This window comes from Dreissena polymorpha, chromosome 9 (assembly GCF_020536995.1).
Source record: "Dreissena polymorpha isolate Duluth1 chromosome 9, UMN_Dpol_1.0, whole genome shotgun sequence".
NCBI classification, from domain to species: Eukaryota; Metazoa; Mollusca; class Bivalvia; order Myida; family Dreissenidae; genus Dreissena; species Dreissena polymorpha.
This window is the reverse complement of record NC_068363.1, coordinates 32765050-32785248: the sequence shown is the minus strand read 5'-3', so window position 1 is coordinate 32785248 and position 20199 is coordinate 32765050. Positions and strand designations below refer to the sequence as shown.

Here is a 20199-nt window from a genome sequence, read left to right as displayed (position 1 = left end):
TAAAACCTTGTTAACACTCTAGAGGCCACATTCACATATGAAATTTGACTCAATGATATCTTTGATGAGTTTGGAAAATGGTAATGTTTGCTTGAAAAACATGGCTGCCAAGGGGCGGGCAATTTTTCCTTATATGGCTATATATGGCTATTGTAAAATTGTGTTAAGACTCTAGAGGCCACATTTATTGTCTGATCTTCATGAAACTTGGTCAGAAGATTCATCACAATAATATCTTGGAAAAGTTTGAAAATAATTACGGTTGGTTGAAAAAAAACATGGCCGTCAGGGGGCGGGGCATTTTTCCTTATATTGCTATATTAAAACCTTGTTAAAACTCTAGAGGCCACATTTATTTTCTGATCTTCATGAAACTTGCTCAGATATATCCCGATGATATCTTGGATGAGATCAAAATTGGTAACCGTTGCTTGAAAACATGGCTGCCAAGGGGCGGGGCATTTTTCCTTGTATGACAATATATGGCTATAGTTAAATCTTGTTAACACTCTAGAGGCCACATTTATTGTCCAATCTTCATGAAACTTGGTCAGAAGAACCATACCAATAATATCTTGGAAGAGTTTGAAAATGATGACGGGTGGTTGAAACCATTGCCGCCAGGGGGCGGGGCATTTTTCCTTACATGGCTTCTAGTAAAATATTGTTAACACTCTAGAGGCCACATTTATTTTCCGAGCTGCATGAAACTTGGTCAGAAGATTTGTCCCAATAATATCTTGTTATCTCAGGTGAGCGACTTTGGGCCTTTTAGGCCCTCTTGTTTTTAAATATTTTCATATTCATGGACATTATTACACATCACAGATGATTTTACGTGTTAAACAAGTAAAACTGATTAATTACAAGACAAATTAACTGAAATTGAATCTTGCAAGGCAATTACGTTTCCAATATAAAACAATTTGCACACCATTCTCTGTGTTGTGAACAACATTAAGGTAAAACTGAATAATTAAAATAGTAGATAATTCTAATTGAAAAGTGGATTTAACTAATTAATGTACATTGCATATAACCCCTTTCACACACTTTATACATACTACCAGTGAAATACATCAACTACAAGAGTAAAAGAGATGTTAATTGTGACATCTGTATGTTTAGGAAATTCAATTGGGAACATTTAGAGAAAAAATGACATCACCTCTATGATTTATATATATATATACTGATAATCCTGGTCTATCCTACAGCTATTTCTGAATATATTTTTTAGGGAGGGGGGGGACGAGTTTACTACAAATGGAGAAAAAAAAAATTGCGAGTTGACCAAAATAACTACAGGTTGACTAAGGCACTTGTAAGTTGACTTCCGTACATCTTGACTGGCACCCGTACAATAAATTGTTTATCAAAACATTGCACAAAAAGTATCAAGATTGTCTTTATTCTTTCATATTTGGTCTTTTTGTTCCTATACAGGGATATAAGTCTTATCCAGTCTTTCCCCGTACAAACATGTTAAACCACCGAAGTAGCACATCAACATCCTATATTGGTCACATATTGGCATATAGGCAAAATTGGCGCAATAGGTAAATGATGTTAATTTGTTTGGGCCCGATATCAGTTATAAGCTATTAACTGAAATGATATCAAGCTTTTTATTTATTTTTTTTGCCCCCCAGTAGGGTGGTATATAGCAGTCGCACTGTTTGTCAGTCTGTCATTCTGTTTTCGGAGGTTTTTTTAACAAGGCTTTCAGATATAGAGCTCATGTTTGGTTTGTGAGTCTACCCACATCAGCTACAGACGAAGTGTACAATTAGTTCCGGTCCATTGATTTTTGATGAAGTTATGAGCCTTGGACTTTCTCTACCGTTTTCCAGAGGGTTATTTATAAAAGGTTTTCAGATATTTACCTGTTTTTTGTTATGTTTCTCTACCAACATGACATACAGATGAAGTGCGAGTTTTGTTTTTGGTCCATTTATTTTTTGGTCAGTTATGGGCCTTGTTTTTAGCTTAAGAAAAATGAGAGCTATACTACTCGCCCCGGCGTCGCCGTCGGATTGGTTACAGTTTGTTTATAAGTCAAATAACTTTAACACTATCAAAGATAATTAACTCAAACTTGAAATACTTCTTTATGGCAATAAGAAATTTGTGTAGGTCAAGGTGCATAACTCTGACAGCATTAATTTTAGAGTTATGCCCCTTTTATATTAAGAAAATTGAAAATTTGGTTAAGTTTTGTGGTTAAGTCCACTTTATTCATAAAGTATCAAAGCTATTGCTTTCATGCTTGCAACAATTACTAGCTATCTTAAGGGGACTGTGCAGGCAAAGTAATGTAACTCTGACTGGCATTTTGACAGAATTATGGCCGCTTTTATACTTAGAAAATTGAAAATTTGGTAAAGTTTTATGTTTCGGTCCATTTTACTCCTTAAGTATCATAGATATTGCTTTCAGACTTGGAACACTTACTATCATAAGAGAACTGTACAGGACAAGTTGCCTAACTCTTAATAGCATTTTGATGGAATTATGGCCCTTTTGTGACTTAGAAACTTTGATTATTTTGTTAAATTTTGTGTTTACATGCACTTTACTTCTAAAGTATCAAGGCTATTGCTTTAAATCTTCAAATACTTTCTTACTATCATGAGTGTTCTGTACCTTGCAAGTTGAATTTGACCTTGGCCATTGAATGACCTTGATTCGCAAAGTCAGATAAATTAATTTTGCTTAAATTGCCATAGGATCAGATTTGATTCATACTTTGACAAAACAACACTTACCTGACATACCACAATGGACTCCACCCAAACCATCCACCACGACCCACCCCAGAATGCCGCCCCCCCAAAAAATTTTTTTTTCCTTATCAGTTGAACTGCCCGTCTGTCCGTGCGTGCGTCCCAAAACTTTAACATTGGTCATAACTTTTGCAAGATTGAAGATAGCAACTTGATTTTAAGCATGCATGTGTATCTCAAAGAGCTGCACATTTTGAGTGGTGAAAGGTCAAGGTCATTCTTCAAGGTCAAAGGTCAAGGTCAAATTGTGCAATATTGAAGATAGCAACTCGATATTTGGCATGCATGCGTATCTCATGGAGCTGCACATTTTGAGTGCTGAAAGGTCAAGGTCATCCTCAAAGGTGAAAGGTCAAAGGTCAAATTTTGCAATATTGAAGACAGAAACTCGATATTTGGCATGCATGCCTATCTCATGGAGCTTTACATTTTGAGTTGTGAATTGTAAAGGTCATCCTTTAAGGTCAAGGTCAAATTTTGCAATATTGAAGATAGCAACTCGATATTTAGCATGCATGCTTATCTCATGGAGCTACACATTTTGAGTGGTGAAAGGTCAAGTCATATTTCAAGCTCAAAGGTCAAGGTCGAAAGTCAAATTTGCAATATTGAAGATAGCAACTTGATATTTGGCATGCATGCGTATCTCATGGAGCTGAACTTTTTGAGTGGTGAATGGGCAAGGTCATCCTTCAAGGTTAAAGGTCAAGGTCAACGGTCAAATTGTGCAATATTGAAGATAGCATCTCGATATTTAGCATGTATGCATATCTCATGGAGCTGCTCACTTTTTATGGTGAAGGGTCTTTCAAAATGGAAGATAGCAACGCGATATATGGCATGCATGCGTATCTCATGGAGCTGCACATTTTGAGTGGTGAAAGGTCAAGGTCAACACAGCTCTTGTTTTCTTCTTATTTTATAAATATCATCTAATAATGACCACACCCCAGCAATATTCCCCCCCCCAACACCCCCCACACTAACACACATTTTTTTAAGTGTTACAAAAAAACACAAATATATATTTTTTTATCATTTTATTTTTGAAAGACCGTAGAAACCATCCCACCCAAGCTATCTCCATCAAACTTGAAATATAATCGTATTAGTTTGTTTTATGTCTTGACAAATGTTCAATAGATTGTGGAAAAGATACCTTAACTCAGAATCGTCTATAATGTACCACTTTTTTCAAATATAAGCGATCAATATGTTTCAATTATGGTCCTCTTCCAGTTAGAATATGACTATATTACCTTGACCTTATTGAATATGAACAATTTCCCCATTATGGCTTACGTTATACTGTCAAGCACTCGAAAAGTCGAGCGCGCTGTCTTCTGACAGCTCTTGTTTTTAAAATAGCTGCCGTGGGACTTCAAATGCAATGGCAGCATTGGGTTTTACTAACGCAGCTCTTTTTTATTTAATAAATGAAAGTTTAAACAACAAAACGCAAGTGTGGGTAATACTAAACAAAATTTTAGGGAGAATTTACTCTTGTCTTTACTGGGATTAAGCAGAAGGCAGGAGAAAGCAAGGAGGAGTCACATTTGTTGGTTAGATGTTATAACAATAATGGTGTTAGTTGTTATAACTTGCATTACATGTATTGCACCATGTAAAAGTATTATTTACAAAATTAACCAGTATACATGTTTGCCTTAACAATCTGTAAGCTGTTATCTACATTCATCAATGATGTACATGTAGTCTGACATAAAATTTCATTTGAATGAGGCTTGAGGCCATTTTCAAGGAAGTTTGAGCTGAATGAATGTAACATGTGGTCATATCAACATCAATACTATTTTACTGGGAGAATGCATGTACTGTCAATAGATCATTAATGAATAAGCTTGACAGAGGATTTGAAATGTGAAAAATATCTGATATTTTACTCCTGTGGAATAATTTGCTTTAAATGGGTGTGAAGAAATCAATTAAGTGTGCTGCCATTGTTTTGGGAGGTTGCTGTACAGGTATTGTTTGGTAATGGATTTACTTCAAAATTAGGGTGCAATGAAGTTCTCCAAGTTCTTTGAACAAAACCAACTAACTGGTCGGCGATTTAATATATCTTCCCATACAGTCCGTTTATGTTAAGGAAGTTTGCTAAATCTTTAGTCAGTGTCATGTAAGCAAACAGTCGTTTAAGTAAAATGATAGTTATATCTTTTGCATTGTGTTAATGTATTGGTTGTGTGGTTTCTAGTTATACATAAGCTCTACTCAGGGGAAACTGAGCTTAATTCATGTGCTCAAATTGTTGTCGCAGATAAGCCCCTCTGGTACAGATTACCGGGTTAATACTGGACCACATTCTCCTATTTAATGGAGTTTTTTGTTTATAGGAAGTCTCTTTTAAACAAAATTCCAATCAAGGCTGAAAGTGCTGAAAGTAAACCTGTGTGAACTACACATGCCAATTTGGGAAGACATTTTACACACATAGGCAGTACTAGGTTTTGTTTTCTCTGATCAAGGCAAATGTGTTAATTGCCTTGCCTCTTTCAGTACTTTTGCCTTTTACATGTTCATTCGTTGTGTGTTATCTAGTCAGAAGCTTTTTATCCCCTGCCGAAAGCGGAGGGATACAGACTTGGCGTTGTCCATCCGTCTGACAGTCTTTCCATCTTACTGTAAGTCCGTCCGTCTATCACAAAAAAATATTTTTGGCTGGAGATTTCGATACAAAGAATTTGCCTGTTGTTGATTTTTTACAGTGTATGTGTTCCTACTGATATGGGAGTTGTACTCATTTACTGGTCGTAGAGGACGGATGACCCTGGACATGACCATCAACGATCGTATGATTGTGGACGAGAAACACAAGGAAGACAGTCATGAATATGTGAGCTCTTAGTCTTGATACGTACTTATAAAATTAGTTATTTATTAAAAGATATATTATTTGTTTCTAAATGTTTAATATATATATGTGAGGTATTAAAATTAATACATATATAGGTAATTGTTTATTTAGTACTCAAATTCTCAAATGTTCTTAATGTTAAATATATATGTGAGGTTTTAAAATTAATACCAACAAATCGATTTAGTTAATTATTATAAGAATTATTATAAAAACAATAAATAAATTGGTATGTTAAATGCATGTGATTGACATAACAAATGCACAAGTACTTATTATTAATATCAGTCAAATAAAAATAAATTGGATTTGTACAAGGTCTCGACAGTTTTCTGTTCACATACATCAATAAATGCTTTTTTTCAGTCAGATTCGGAATTATATCTCTTTCTGGCATTACTGCAAATGTGTACACAATATTACAATAAATTAAAATGTCAGTAACATATTTAAAGATAGTATGCCACATTATGCTTTCTATAAAACTCAGTGCTCCAGCTATGCCTAAATGGAAGGGTACCCCACTCTGCCCTTCCAAAGCACCGCCCTGTCCTTCTGAGGCCCCGCCCTACCCTTTTATTAAAACAAATAAATACTTTTTAGACATATTATAATTCATAAATCTCTAATTATATAGTAGTTAACGTATTCCTTATTGTGAACATTTTATTTGAAAGTTTTTTTATAATAATGGAAATAATATATATTTTAACAATTACTAATAACGTGAAAATTAATATACAACAGGGAGCATTCCAGATACAACAGCGTGCTCAAAAGTGCGTTTTTGATCAAATACTGTGCGTTAAACGTGCCCTTTTTACAAAATATCCCCCTCCCCTGCCCTTTTCACATCTTAGCTGGAGCACTAACACTCTAGAAAATTGAAGTATTTGTGACCATCTAAAATCTAACAGCATCCAAAAATGCCCCATACAATATAACTAGATCATGATTTTCACATCTATAACAATTCACTGAGCAAATGGCCATCATGGTTGCTTTAAGTTTTTTATCTAGGGATAATCCACTCAGATGTTTGTCTCCTTTAATTATTTGTATTTGGGATTTCTATGCTTCTTGCTAATTTGCATAAAAGCAACTTATTATTTTTTTAATAAAAATCAATGTTTTGCCAGAATACGGTATTATATTAATCAATATTATTTAAATCATATATAATACTATTTAAGCAAATTTTAATATTATCGTTGTATGGCTTTGCAGTGGTATTTTGTGGATAAAACCGCCCTCTCGGAGGACATCAGTGAAAAGTTTTTGCAATATCACAAAGATGCAGAGACACAGGAATTCCTCGGCAAATGTAACGAGAAAGCAAACTGGGTTTTCACACAGATTTATTACTTACTGGCAGAGTCCGTTATGAGTTGGTTCATGGAATATACATCAATATATGGGTAAAGTTCTGACGTTGTTAATATTTTTGTTTCATCCAATGTATTTTAACTGGATAGCATCTTACGCCTTAGGCTTATTGAAACGCTTTCTTGGAGGAGATCTGGAGAACACTCCCACAGTGGGGATCGAACCGGTGATCTCCTGATCGCTAAGTACCATATCTACTACGCAACAGTGTGGTGAAAAATCTCTATGTCTGCAATAGCATCTCAGAGATTGCACGATGCATATTAAATGACAGTCTATCTTGACGCATGCAGATTATTTTATAATTATAAACAGAATTAACCTTGTTAAACTTCAAATGATAGTTACAATGGCTGGCTATTATAATGCCGTTGCGGAGATTTGGTGTTTGAGACGCAGTTTGTTGTTCAGAAGACAGGTGAAAGCAATTCACAAAGTGTTGTTAAGTTGAGTTTTTATTTTCACAATTAAAATGTAAGATTTAACATTAATTATATCAATAGTTCGTAGATTTCACAGTTCTGTCACACAGTTTATATTGTTTAGTTAAATTAATGTTTTATTATAATATAGTTTTTTCTTTAACCTGTAATGAAGTTTATTTCAATCACACAAATAATCACAAAGTCAAATGTCACTAAGTAATGATAAATTATATCGACATGTATATACAGTGGAACCGCTCTAAACCGGACAACCCCGGGACCGAGAGGAAATTCCGGTTTAGAGAGGATTCATGTTAAGATAGGACATTGAATATTTTACTTTCAGCAAGTCAATTACATAGTCTTATGTGGAAAAAACACTTTGAGCAAATTTTTATAGTTTATTCACATATATCAGCGATATCAGTCACAACATGAATCAAACAGTGCACCCTGAAAATCAAACTATTTTATTCGCACGATATCCCCGATCGTCGATTTTCCTACCCCATATTTCTTTGACAGCATCTTTAGTGTAGGTTTAGGGAACATCTCTGACTCTTTTATCAATTTGATTTTGTCTTGTAGTGACAATTCCACGCGCATTACATCTTAATTACCAATTTGAAAATCTAAATGAATATCTTAATACAACTGCTTCAAAAACTCCGTCAATCACCATTTCATATGACACTAAATTAGCACTTGTAATAAACAACACTAAATTATAAAGCATTAAGATTATTAAAATTTAGCACGGCTTCCGACATCAAAAAAAGACACTAAAGAACTCTATATCTGTTATCAGCAATTATAATTAGTATTATCACCTCAATTGATCGATATTTACATCACAGGACAAGTATCTTCAAAATTGTTTTGCGATTTTTACAGTTTGCAAAATTTTCGACCACCTTTAGGTCATAATACACTAAATAGTTTCCCTATATAATTCAATGTAAAAGCGACAACTTTGAGCGAAAATAAATGCAACATTTTGCACATAGAGACCCCCATAACCATACCTTTTCTTAAAAGCCATTCTAAGCGGAATCGAATTATGCAATAAAAAAGATATGTCATGTACAAAGCAAGAAAGAACTTGACACAAATCAAAATCGACTGTTTTGCAACTTTTTTTTCGGCCGTTTCTTAGTGGAATGTAACCTTTTCTAGTGCAATGGTTTACTATAGTCTTCAAAAGTATCATATTTCAGGGATTCAGTAGTGAACACCTATTCATGCCCTACCATTATCTCCGCAAGATAACACCCGAATAATGGTAAAAAATGTAAAACATGCCTTCCTATCAACTATGATATTTTTTTAGAGAGTACAGCCCTACATGAAGCGATCATTTAGTGTATTGTAGCCTATAAGACAACGTTTACTGTTAACATCGCGAAAAATAAGCACTTCTCGATACGTATAAACCTATTTTCTATGTGCATGCCAATTTTCAGACCGATCTTTCACGTAGAAATGCTTGAAAATGCATTTTATTATAACGTCTGATAAGCCATGTGGCTTTCGCGTTCGGAGCTTTGATTTATAACGGGCGTTTAGGCGTAAAACGATTACCCTAAATAATTACAATCGGTCAAAATACTGGAATATTGTTACAAGCTATGTAGAAAAAGAAGTAAACAACTATTAAAACGTGTTCATGAGCTCTTTCAGCACAAATTGTTGCGATTTGAGATGCTCAAGACGAGTTTTTGTACGTTTTTTTTCTTATTTTCCTCTGAAAACGTATTTTTTTCTTAAAAACTCACGATGCTCCTTAAATTCGTGAAACAAACGCATTTATTCCGTGAAATTTGCCAAAACGCGTCATATCCCACTAAAAAAATGACGATTTTCTGTAAATACAGCTCCTTTCTGACTAGGCCTGGTTTTGCGTTTAGGTCATAATACACTTAATAGTTTCCCTATATAATTCAATGTAAAAGCGACAACTTTGAGCGAAAATAAATGCAACATTTTGCACATAGAGACCCCCATAACCATACCTTTTCTTAAAGGCCATTCTAAGCGGAATCGAATTATGCAATAAAAAAGATATGTCATGTACAAAGCAAGAAAGAACTTGACACAAATCAAAATCGACTGTTTTTGCAACTTTTTTTTCGGCCGTTTCTTAGTAGAATGTAACCTTTTCTAGTGCAATGGTTTACTATAGTCTTCAAAAGTATCATATTTCAGGGATTCAGTAGTGAACACCTATTCATGCCCTACCCTTATCTCCGCAAGATAACACCCGAATAATGGTAAAAAGTGTAAAACATGCCTTCCTATCAACTATGATATTTTTTTAGAGAGTACAGCCCTACATGAAGCGATCATTTAGTGTATTGTAGCCTATAAGACAACGTTTACTGTTAACATCGCGAAAAATAAGCACTTCTCGATACGTATAAACCTATTTTCTATGTGCATGCCAATTTTCAGACCGATCTTTCACGTAGAAATGCTTGAAAATGCATTTTATTATAACGTCTGATAAGCCATGTGGCTTTCGCGTTCGGAGCTTTGATTTATAACGGGCGTTTAGGCGTAAAACGATTACCCTAAATAATTATAATCGGTCAAAATACTGGAATATTGTTACAAGCTATGTAGAAAAAGAAGTAAACAACTATTAAAACGTGTTCATGAGCTCTTTCAGCACAAATTGTTGCGATTTGAGATGCTCAAGACGAGTTTTTGTACGTTTTTTTTCTTATTTTCCTCTGAAAACGTATTTTTTTCTTAAAAACTCACGATGCTCCTTAAATTCGTGAAACAAACGCATTTATTCCGTGAAATTTGCCAAAACGCGTCATATCCCACTAAAAAAATGACGATTTTCTGTAAATACAGCTCCTTTCTGACTAGGCCTGGTTTTGCGTTTAGGTCATAATACACTTAATAGTTTCCCTATATAATTCAATGTAAAAGCGACAACTTTGAGCGAAAATAAATGCAACATTTTGCACATAGAGACCCCCATAACCATACCTTTTCTTAAAGGCCATTCTAAGCGGAATCGAATTATGCAATAAAAAAGATATGTCATGTACAAAGCAAGAAAGAACTTGACACAAATCAAAATCGACTGTTTTTGCAACTTTTTTTTCGGCCGTTTCTTAGTAGAATGTAACCTTTTCTAGTGCAATGGTTTACTATAGTCTTCAAAAGTATCATATTTCAGGGATTCAGTAGTGAACACCTATTCATGCCCTACCCTTATCTCCGCAAGATAACACCCGAATAATGGTAAAAAGTGTAAAACATGCCTTCCTATCAACTATGATATTTTTTTAGAGAGTACAGCCCTACATGAAGCGATCATTTAGTGTATTGTAGCCTTTATTAATTTCATGCGTCTTTAATCTGCTATTCACAACTTTTTGACACTAGGTCTAAGGTGCAATAAACCGGCCCTAAGCGGTTTAGAGAGGTACAATTACGTATGGAATGACCCAATTTCGATCCAAAGAATGACCGGTATTCGGAATTAAGGGGATTCCGGTCTTGAGGAGATATTTTACGCATAGTTTTATGGGGGAAAAAATGGGACCGGACAATTTGTCCGGTTTGTAGAGGATTCCGGTATAGAGAGGATCCGGTTTAGAGGGTTTCCACTGCATTTCCTGTTCAATATTGCTCACTTGTATACCAAATATCTTCACAGTTGTGTAGACCAATAATAAAGCTAAACACGTATAAGACATCAAGAATTAATTTCAATGTAAGGATAAAAAGTGGAAATCAGATAGGATACCTGGGTATTCTATGATAATATTATGTAAACTTAGCTGTAAGTGTTAGCTTAACACTTTCCCGATCAGCAACGTGAAAATAGCTTTTGCAACCAGCATACAACCAGAACAGCCTGCAAGTAAATTTTCAGGTTGTATGCTGTTTACTACTATTTTTTATCTAATGGTTGGAAATGAAGATTTTAAAATTAAATATATTAAGAAACGACTCCATGTGAATCCATGACAAATATCAACAAAACAAATGAGCTATAATTGCTTACAGATTATATCAATTTTGGCCCACCATTCTCTATAATATGTCAGTGATATATTTATTATCTGTGAAAGTAAGAACATGTATTCAGGTATATCTTTGTAAGAAGATATTCATGTTTCCATTTATTTCCAGTTGGCTAGGTAGCGGCCATATGTTTGTTCTCTCACGAGCACAGTTTATGACCCTGCTGAATATCAAGGACAACTGGATGGGTCAATCAATGATTGATCTAGGTAGGTAGAAAATAGGCTTATAAACAATTGAACATATAAGGAACATAAACTTATAAAGGATTGGACATATAAGGAACAACAGCCGATAATTAATTGGACATATAAGGAACATAAGGCTTGTATAGTATGTATATATAATTATATATATATAATACCTGAAATACATGGTATGGATACCCATTTCTATATGTTGACGGGAAACACCAACTGACGCTCGATTGTTCTTTATTGGATCGGGAACTACTTAAATGTACCCCGGGTACCCTTAAGTACTTTTAATTACGATTTAGAATGTGCCTGAGTTTTATTCCCACCCAAATTCGAATGGTAAAACGCGGTACAGAATACGAAACAAAATTCTCTCAGGAAAAAAAACCTTCAAAATGCTTTTTGAGTAGGCGTTTTGATAATATAGAGGACATATTACAGCATATTGACACAGATGTGAACTTAATTAATTTGAAAAAATGCAGCAGCGAGCAATTTAGCGTTAGAATTCCGGGTACGTTTCAGTTTATTTTGCGTACCAGGGGTACATTTTAGTGTACTTAAGAGTACCCGTGGTACAATAAGGTAGTACAAGAGGCAACAGTGACCAATTGAGCTCAACTGACAAATGCACAATTTCCAATATGCCTTTTTATAGCGTTTATCGTATCTTAATCAATGGCAGTATAGTAAATAATTGAATAATGCATGTTATAGGAGCATATTTTAGAGTGGTCTATTCTTCTTTGATGTACATCTTAAAAGACATTATTTTATAACCCATTCTTAGACTGAAATTTTAAGCATAGACTTCATCACCTTGTTATTCTTTAACACAATTAACGATGAGAAACATGTGTTCAATGGTCACATAATAACTCTCAAATCATTTGCAGCGAAAGATTAAAAATATCAATATAATTAAATGCTTTAAAATGAAATAGTCACTGAATAAAAAATGTCGACTATGAATGTCTAAAATGGTGTTTACAAAAACTGATACTGTTTTTAAAAGCATTCAATTCTTTTGAGTTGATTGTCACTTAAATAAATAATTTTGAATACATTTTTTGCAAAAAACGGACTTACGTCATTTGCGTAAAGGCTTATCAGGGAGATCACTTTACGATTTTATGGATTGTTTTTTTAAAAGGAAGTCTATTCTTAAAATAAAATCTTGTTTGGGCGAAAAGTTACGCCTTCATTAGCATGTGTTGGCTGCACGAGCTAATCTAGATTGACACCTTTAGCACATGAATTAAGCCCAGTTTTCCCAGAAAGATTATATAATATATGCTAATCTGCAAAATTTTACGATAGCTACATAAATGGTACAACTCATGTACAGTCGATCTAACTTATGAAATAAATCCGAGAATTTATGCCGCATCTGTAAACCAGGTGCTGGTGATGGTACGGTCACAGAAAAAATGTCGCCGTTCTTTCGGCAAGTGTTCGCCACTGACGCATCAGGCCCTATGGTGACAAGACTCAAAAGCAAAGGGTTCAGGTAAGATGTGTTAAGCTGCAGGATGATTGTACTCCATATACAGTGATATAAATTAGCATTGTTTTTAAGTTCTAATCACCGGTAATTTCAAGACATTTTACCAGACCAATGAAATAACAACTGTCTGCCCCTATTCATGTTAAAATTATCATGATGGAGGAAAGAAAGTGTTATTAAGTTTAGGAATTGCATGTATATACATATTTTTATATGCTGTACTTAAGCCTTTAGATTAACTTAAAACTGAATGTCTGCGTCAAAAACAGATGCTGAATGTTGTAGTTTTCTCTTTCATTTTGTATTAAAAATCAGTACACTCCAAACTAAATCATAACCAACTCAGAGGATTACAGGGTCATCTGCAACAAAAGGCTAATTAATGATCTGATAACAAATAATGCCCTTGGGGCTTCTTTGTAGCAATGTGGTGTTTTAATGTGCTTCAATAATGTACCAAACGGGATTTCTCGCAATACAGATTGGTACCGTCTACAATAATGGTGTCAGTATTGTTGAAATTCACCACTTCAAAAATGGGTCGCCTCTTTCGTAAATATGCCGAATTTTTGCAAAAGAGGCAATCAACAGCAAAACCCTTGCAGTTGTAATTGGTGATTGAAAAGGCGATTAAAGTCTCTATAACGCCCAAAATCAACGAAGATTTCGTAAAGTATTTCGTAAAATAAAGTTAACACCTAAACAATCAGTGTTCCTTATAGCAATAGCCACAATGTCAGCGCTAGATGTGGTATGATTACATAGATTTCTGTAGATACAAAATGCTCGTTTTTATTTATTTGTGACCACAATAAATTCCATGTGAATACCCTGCCAATATACATATTGATACGACACACGAGCACTAAAATGGTACCAAGTTAAAACCATAATTAAAACGAGCATTTTGTAGCCACAAACATCTATTTTAGCAGACCACATCATGCATTGAAATTTCGACAATGGCCATAAGGAACAATGATTTTTTAATTGTTTAGCTTCATTTTACGAAATATTGTACTATTATTATTATTATCATACCTGATTTGTATAGCGCTCTTTTCACACATAGTTGTGCGTTCAAAAGCGCTTCACATGAAATTACATGACATAATTCAGTATAAAATACAACACAAGCATATAACAAGATGTATAACAATATAGGTAATACACCACGAAGGAATTTATCTAAAAGTACTAGAATTAAAAATCAATTGATTAAATGAACATTCAATAGATAAAACGGACCCTTCAACAGAGCATGATAAACTCAGATAGTTGTAAAAGCAAAGACGCAACCCCTACGGTAGCAAAGCGGGTCCTACACAGAGAGCTAAAACATGCTTTCAGACATAGAACAATTCTCCCTGTTAGGTCGAGGACATTGCGCGCCACGCCGCCGAAGGAGGCCGTGCCGAGATCAGACCTAAGGTGACATTAATTCAACAGTGTAATGTTAAAAGATTAAGGGAAAAACAATATGTTCTGACTGGTAAAACATGAAAACAGCTATAAAAGAATATAAAAGTGTGTAATTGGCAGGGAAGGGGTGTCGAGACATGACAGGTGTGCGAGGCAATCCTCAATCACAAGTTCACATAACTGAGCACACTGCCCCCGGAGATTTACTTCCCGTACACCTCAATGAAACGATTGTACGACATTTTCGTTGATTTTGAGTAGTAGTGTTACTAAAGACATCATGCCAACTAGTTGAAAGGTCTTTGTGAGTCCACAGAAAATGTGCAAATGAAAATGTTATGGCTGAATTTGTATATCAAGTTTATAAAGCGGTTTAATTTAACTCATTTAACTAAAGTAAGCTTCTCTGTTTGGTTGTATAAATTTAATGACTTGCATGTCTCATAACAGCCTACCAAGTTTGTTTTTTTCCTTTTAAACAAGTTTACCTTGAATTTATGTTACTTTCTACAAAAGATATGTACATTAACACATATTTATAGCAGACTTATTTGGGAAAGAAACTTGACTTTTCTCAAGTGCAGTTTTCTAGTGCTCACAATTAATTTAAAATATCAAGCCCATATATTCTAAAGAACTTATCAAACAAGCCTTGAAATTCAAGTTTTACAACATCCGGGTACTTCAACTTTTCCAGTTCATTTACTAATAAAATAAATTTAGGAAAACACCAACAGCTGTTTGGAGATTTAATTAAAATATACATACATAATTTATGTAACAACAATTAGGCAACACATGTGATTAAATATGTTAGTACTGGCCCAGAGCTGGGAATAAATATGAGGAAGCCTTGTTTCCGGGTAAAGTGATTTTAACCCTTTGCATGCTTGGAAATTTGTCGCCTGCTAAAATGTCGTCTGCTCAATTTCTAAAATCATCATTTACTTCACTTTTTTTTCAAATACCACTATCATAATAGCAAACAGTTTGGATCCAAACTATTGGCAAGGCCTTCAAAATTCGGTTCCAGCACCGAAAGAGTTAATGTGCTAATGTGCTTAAATAGTTGTTTCGATTCTGCACAGACTAATCAGGGATAACACTTTCCAATGTTATGTTATTTTTCGTTTAAAGCAAGTTCCTTCATAGCGAAAATCCAAGTTCCTTCATAGCGAAAATCCAATATAACCGGAAAGTGTTGTTTAAAGCAAGTTCCTTCATAGCGAAAATCCATACCCGGAAAGTATTGTTGCTGATAGGCCTGTGCAGACTGCATGGTCTAATCTGTAACGACACTTAATTGTGCAGACTGCATGGTCTAATCTGTAACGACACTTAATTGTGCAGATTGCATGGTCTAATCTGTAACGACACTTAATTGTGCAGACTGCATGGGCTAATCTGTAACGACACTTAATTGTGCAGACTGCATGGGCTAATCTGTAACGACACTTAATTGTGCAGACTGCATGGTCTAATCTGTAACGACACTTAATTGTGCAGACTGCATGGTCTAATCTGTAACGACACTTAATTGTGCAGACTGCATGGTCTAATCTGTAACGACACTTAATTGTGCAGACTGCATGGTCTAATCTGTAACGACACTTAATTGTGCAGACTGCATGGTCTAATCTGTAACGACACTTAATTGTGCAGACTGCATGGTCTAATCTGTAACGACACTTAATTGTGCAGACTGCATGGTCTAATCTGTAACGACACTTAATTCACAGGCATTCAGCCAAGTTTCCTACAATGAAGCTTATTTGCTTTCCTTCCAGAATACTGGACATAGACAAGTGGAACAACGGTAGCCTGCAGTATGACCTGGTCTCGTGTTTGAATCTCCTGGACCGTGCTGATAAGCCTGTCTCCATTCTACATTCCATCAAACGGGTGCTCAAACCTGGCGGAAGGGTGCTGATAGCGTTGGTGTTACCATTCAGTTCCTTTGTGGAGTTTGGTAGGCTGGAGTCCTGTATTCACCAACTTATTTTTAGACTTACTCAAACCACTAGAAAGCCAAGTCGAGCATGGCAGTTCACACCAACAGTTGTATAATTCTTGGTTTAGAAAAAAAAATTGTATAAGCATCTTTTTTGCCTATATATATATATATATATATTTATATATATATATATATATATATATATATATATATATATATATATATATATATATATATATATATATATGCAAACTCTGTGTTTTTCTTTATTTTAAGAAGGGATTCGTGAATAATTGTTCTGGGGTTTGTATTTCAGGGAGGAAAATCTGCTTACCCTTTATTGAGCTCATTAAACACTTACTACTTCTGAATACTTTTTATAAAGTTAAACACTTTTTGTTGAGCAAATTTGGCATTGAAACGGAGAACAAAATCATATGAAAGACAGAACAATCACAACTCTATGAAGTTCACCCAAAACTTTCAACTTCTGAATACAATCCGTAAAATTACTGTAATGCACACTATTTGTTGAGCAATTTTGACATTGAAAAGGAGAAAAATTACACGAAAGGTGGACAAATTGCACCCCTTTAAAAGCTATACTTTTTCAGCATCGTTCATGTTCGACTCGGAATTTTGTGGAGTTGACCAAGTGTAAATTAAATTTATTTAAATTGGTTGACATTTTTTACACAACATAAATAACATGATTGTTGACATTTCCCACACTGAATAACACACAATATAAACATAACTTTACAGGCTCCAAAGACAATCTTCCGACAGAGACACTGAACATTGAAGGCTCCACATTTGAGGCCCAGTGTAACAGCTTTGTGAAAGACGTGGTTGAACCGGCTGGGTTTGTGCTGGAGAGGTTCACAAGAGTGCCGTACCTGTGTGAGGGGGACATGCAGACCAGCTTCTATGTACTGGACGATGCAGTGTTTGTGTTAAGACATAAATAAGAGCCCTGATTACCTTTAAAATATGCGCTGTTTCTGGGGAAAACCCGGCTTTATGCACGGGCCAAAAATGTCTGCTTACACTAAAAAGAGATACCCTTTAATCCAAAAATACCATACAACCTGAAAGTGTCATCCCTGATAAGCCCGTATGTACATGTACTTAAAAACACTTGAAGCACATGCTTTAAAGCACATATTTGTGGGCGTTTTAATGTAAATTAAACATACGTTTTCGTGATAGACAAACAAATACAATACTTTATTTATTTAGGTGCTGCTTACATAAAGGAATACACAATTTTGAGCGACAAATATTGCGAATGAGTCGCCGTTTTCGGTTATTATGCCTACACAACTTGAATTTCTCTATTCATCAGACCGACTATAAGGCGTATTATATATTTTTTGTATTCTGTGTTAAGCTTTGAATCATTTTAATCATTCGAACTTATCATGTGTGGGTCGCATCTTTCGAAGTATATGTAACTATGCGAATTTCATCTTGATTATTAATAAACATAGCAAAATATAGCAAGTTCAAATCCGTTATATTCTGTAAGTTTGTAGTGAAAGTAAATTATTTGTGTCACTTTTTGGTAATTATGTCAAGTGTTGCGTTAAACATATACACATTACATAGGAAAGCTTCGTAAAAGCTCTCAACACAACGATGGACTAACCCGTTGGAAGATCGCTGGACTACAAACGCGAACAACGTATATTTAGATTCCTGCACTGTCCACATACTGTTTGTGGAGATTTATATCAAAATTATACTTACAGCCACATAGCCTTTGCCTCTGATTCAAAAAGAGGGGTTGTCAGCTAATAACGTAAACGTCAGGACTTAATACTGGTAAACCTGCTGAAGCAAAAAAAAATGTGAGTATTATAACTGACCGCCGTTATACGAGCATATACTTTTGAAATCGCCAGGAATATCCTGAATACCCCACCACCACCATATACCATTTTGCCAGGGTTTGCTTGTTTTTATTAATTAATTAGTTTAAAAAGGGTAATGCATTGATAATATATTTTGTGACAAAAGGAGGAAAACCACAGATAACTATTTGAATTGTGCACGAAACATTAACCATGCACTTATGGTAGCGATGGTTATGGTAGTTGAGCACTGGACCTCTCTTCAATGAAATACATTTACTTATGACGTTTGATGTGTATTGATATGATAGTTTGCGAGTTATGTCCTGGTAAAGCGAGCAGCGTTGGCTAGACTTAAAACATTATTCGAGTATAAACCCATTTTACTTTTTCTGGCGAATAATAACAAGCTGATTCCAAAAGAGCAATTAACGAACATATATTGTAAACATTATTTTCATAGACAAAGTAGTTCCTTAACTTTGCCTATTTTATTACTGCGATACATATATTGTCTTTTTAAGATTAATGTAAGTAATTCGATGCCACCATACAAATGCTGCGTTTTGAACAGGGACCTATACAGGTCCCTGTTTTGAGCGACAGAAAATCATCAGCAGCAGCATCAGCATCATAATCATCATCATGACCATCATCATCAGCATCATCAACAGCAGCATTAATTTCATAATCATCGTCACCACCATCATCACCATCATCATCATCAATATCATCATAATCATCATCATCATCGCCATTCCCTTTACCGGTTTGGCCGTTGGGGGATCATTTTATAATATGGCGTAATGTTGTCATTAAAGCAGTGTTACCGGAGGAGCTTTGAATGATGTCAGATAATATTTACTACAGCATAGTATTGTTAAGATCGGGTGCGAGAGAAGGATATGGGGAGCTTTGCTCGGAACCAGTACAATATATGCGCACAGGATGATTTGCGCAACAAATTTAGCCCAGACCTTTGTCTGGTTATGAGCATAACTCCCCTACAGAGTGCAGGATCAACGGGGTTCTCAGGGGTTTACACACGGGCTGGTTAGAATGACAACACACATTTTTAAGAACTTTATTTTTGCCAATATCTCAAGTGATTGACATATATTTGCAAAAATCATTAGTGCATTAAACACAGTTTGTTTGTTTTTGTGCCGATATCTTGAGATTTAAGAATGCATTATTGCATAGGCCTGACATCGGGGCCACAATTTCAAATTGTGTGCAGCAAAACCGTGTATATGAATTCAATAGACATCGATTTATTTTCCAAGGGCTCAGGCTTATTAAATAAAGTATTTCCGTTGTTTTTCACATTGCCATAAGCCGCATATAAAAATGTCGTTTATGCACTAGTTGATATTCTTCAGAGAAAATAATTCAAAAAATTTATTGAAAAAAAAAATCACCACTTACATGTGTGTTTACATCAATAAATATCCATTTGTGAACCCCATAAAGTCACGTGATCCTGTTCCCTGGCTAGGGACGTAACCGTTGCGAAGGTGGGCAACAGTTAAATTGGACACTGCTGTCACAAGAAAATTCTTCAGATCTGGGAGGATTTCTGTTTTTATACTTCAATTAACAACGCAGCCTGGACTGTTCTGTTACTTTAATTATTTTAGCAATGCATTTTCTGTATAACTGTACTCTATGCATGTTCGTTTGAACATACATAAATAAGTCGTATCTTCGATCATTTGGGTGAAAAGATCATTTTATTACT

At 34.9% G+C, this 20199-nt stretch overlaps 1 protein-coding gene across 1 annotated transcript; it reads left to right on the top strand.

Moving 5' to 3' along the window:
- The first annotated feature begins 4713 nt into the window (after positions 1–4713).
- Positions 4714–17573, top strand: LOC127845937 (protein-L-histidine N-pros-methyltransferase-like). The gene is made up of 8 exons (XM_052377116.1): positions 4714–4771; positions 5516–5643; positions 6892–7040; positions 11631–11731; positions 13121–13229; positions 14601–14657; positions 16436–16617; positions 17368–17573. The coding sequence occupies exons 1-8, from the start codon at positions 4714–4716 to the stop codon at positions 17571–17573; spliced, it is 990 nt and encodes a 329-aa protein (XP_052233076.1).
- Positions 17574–20199: the final 2626 nt, after the last annotated feature.

What these genes read in the sequence shown, in the direction of transcription:
- LOC127845937 (XM_052377116.1), top strand. Translation starts at nt 4,714, where the DNA reads ATGGGTGTGAAGAAATCAATTAAGTGTGCTGCCATTGTTTTGGGAGGT. An exon ending in TTTGGGAGGTTGCTGTACAG is followed by an intron (nt 4,772 to 5,515) that starts GTATTGTTTGGT and finishes GATTTTTTACAG; the next exon opens with TGTATGTGTTCCTACTGATA. An exon ending in CTCAAAAGCAAAGGGTTCAG is followed by an intron (nt 13,230 to 14,600) that starts GTAAGATGTGTT and finishes TCTCCCTGTTAG; the next exon opens with GTCGAGGACATTGCGCGCCA.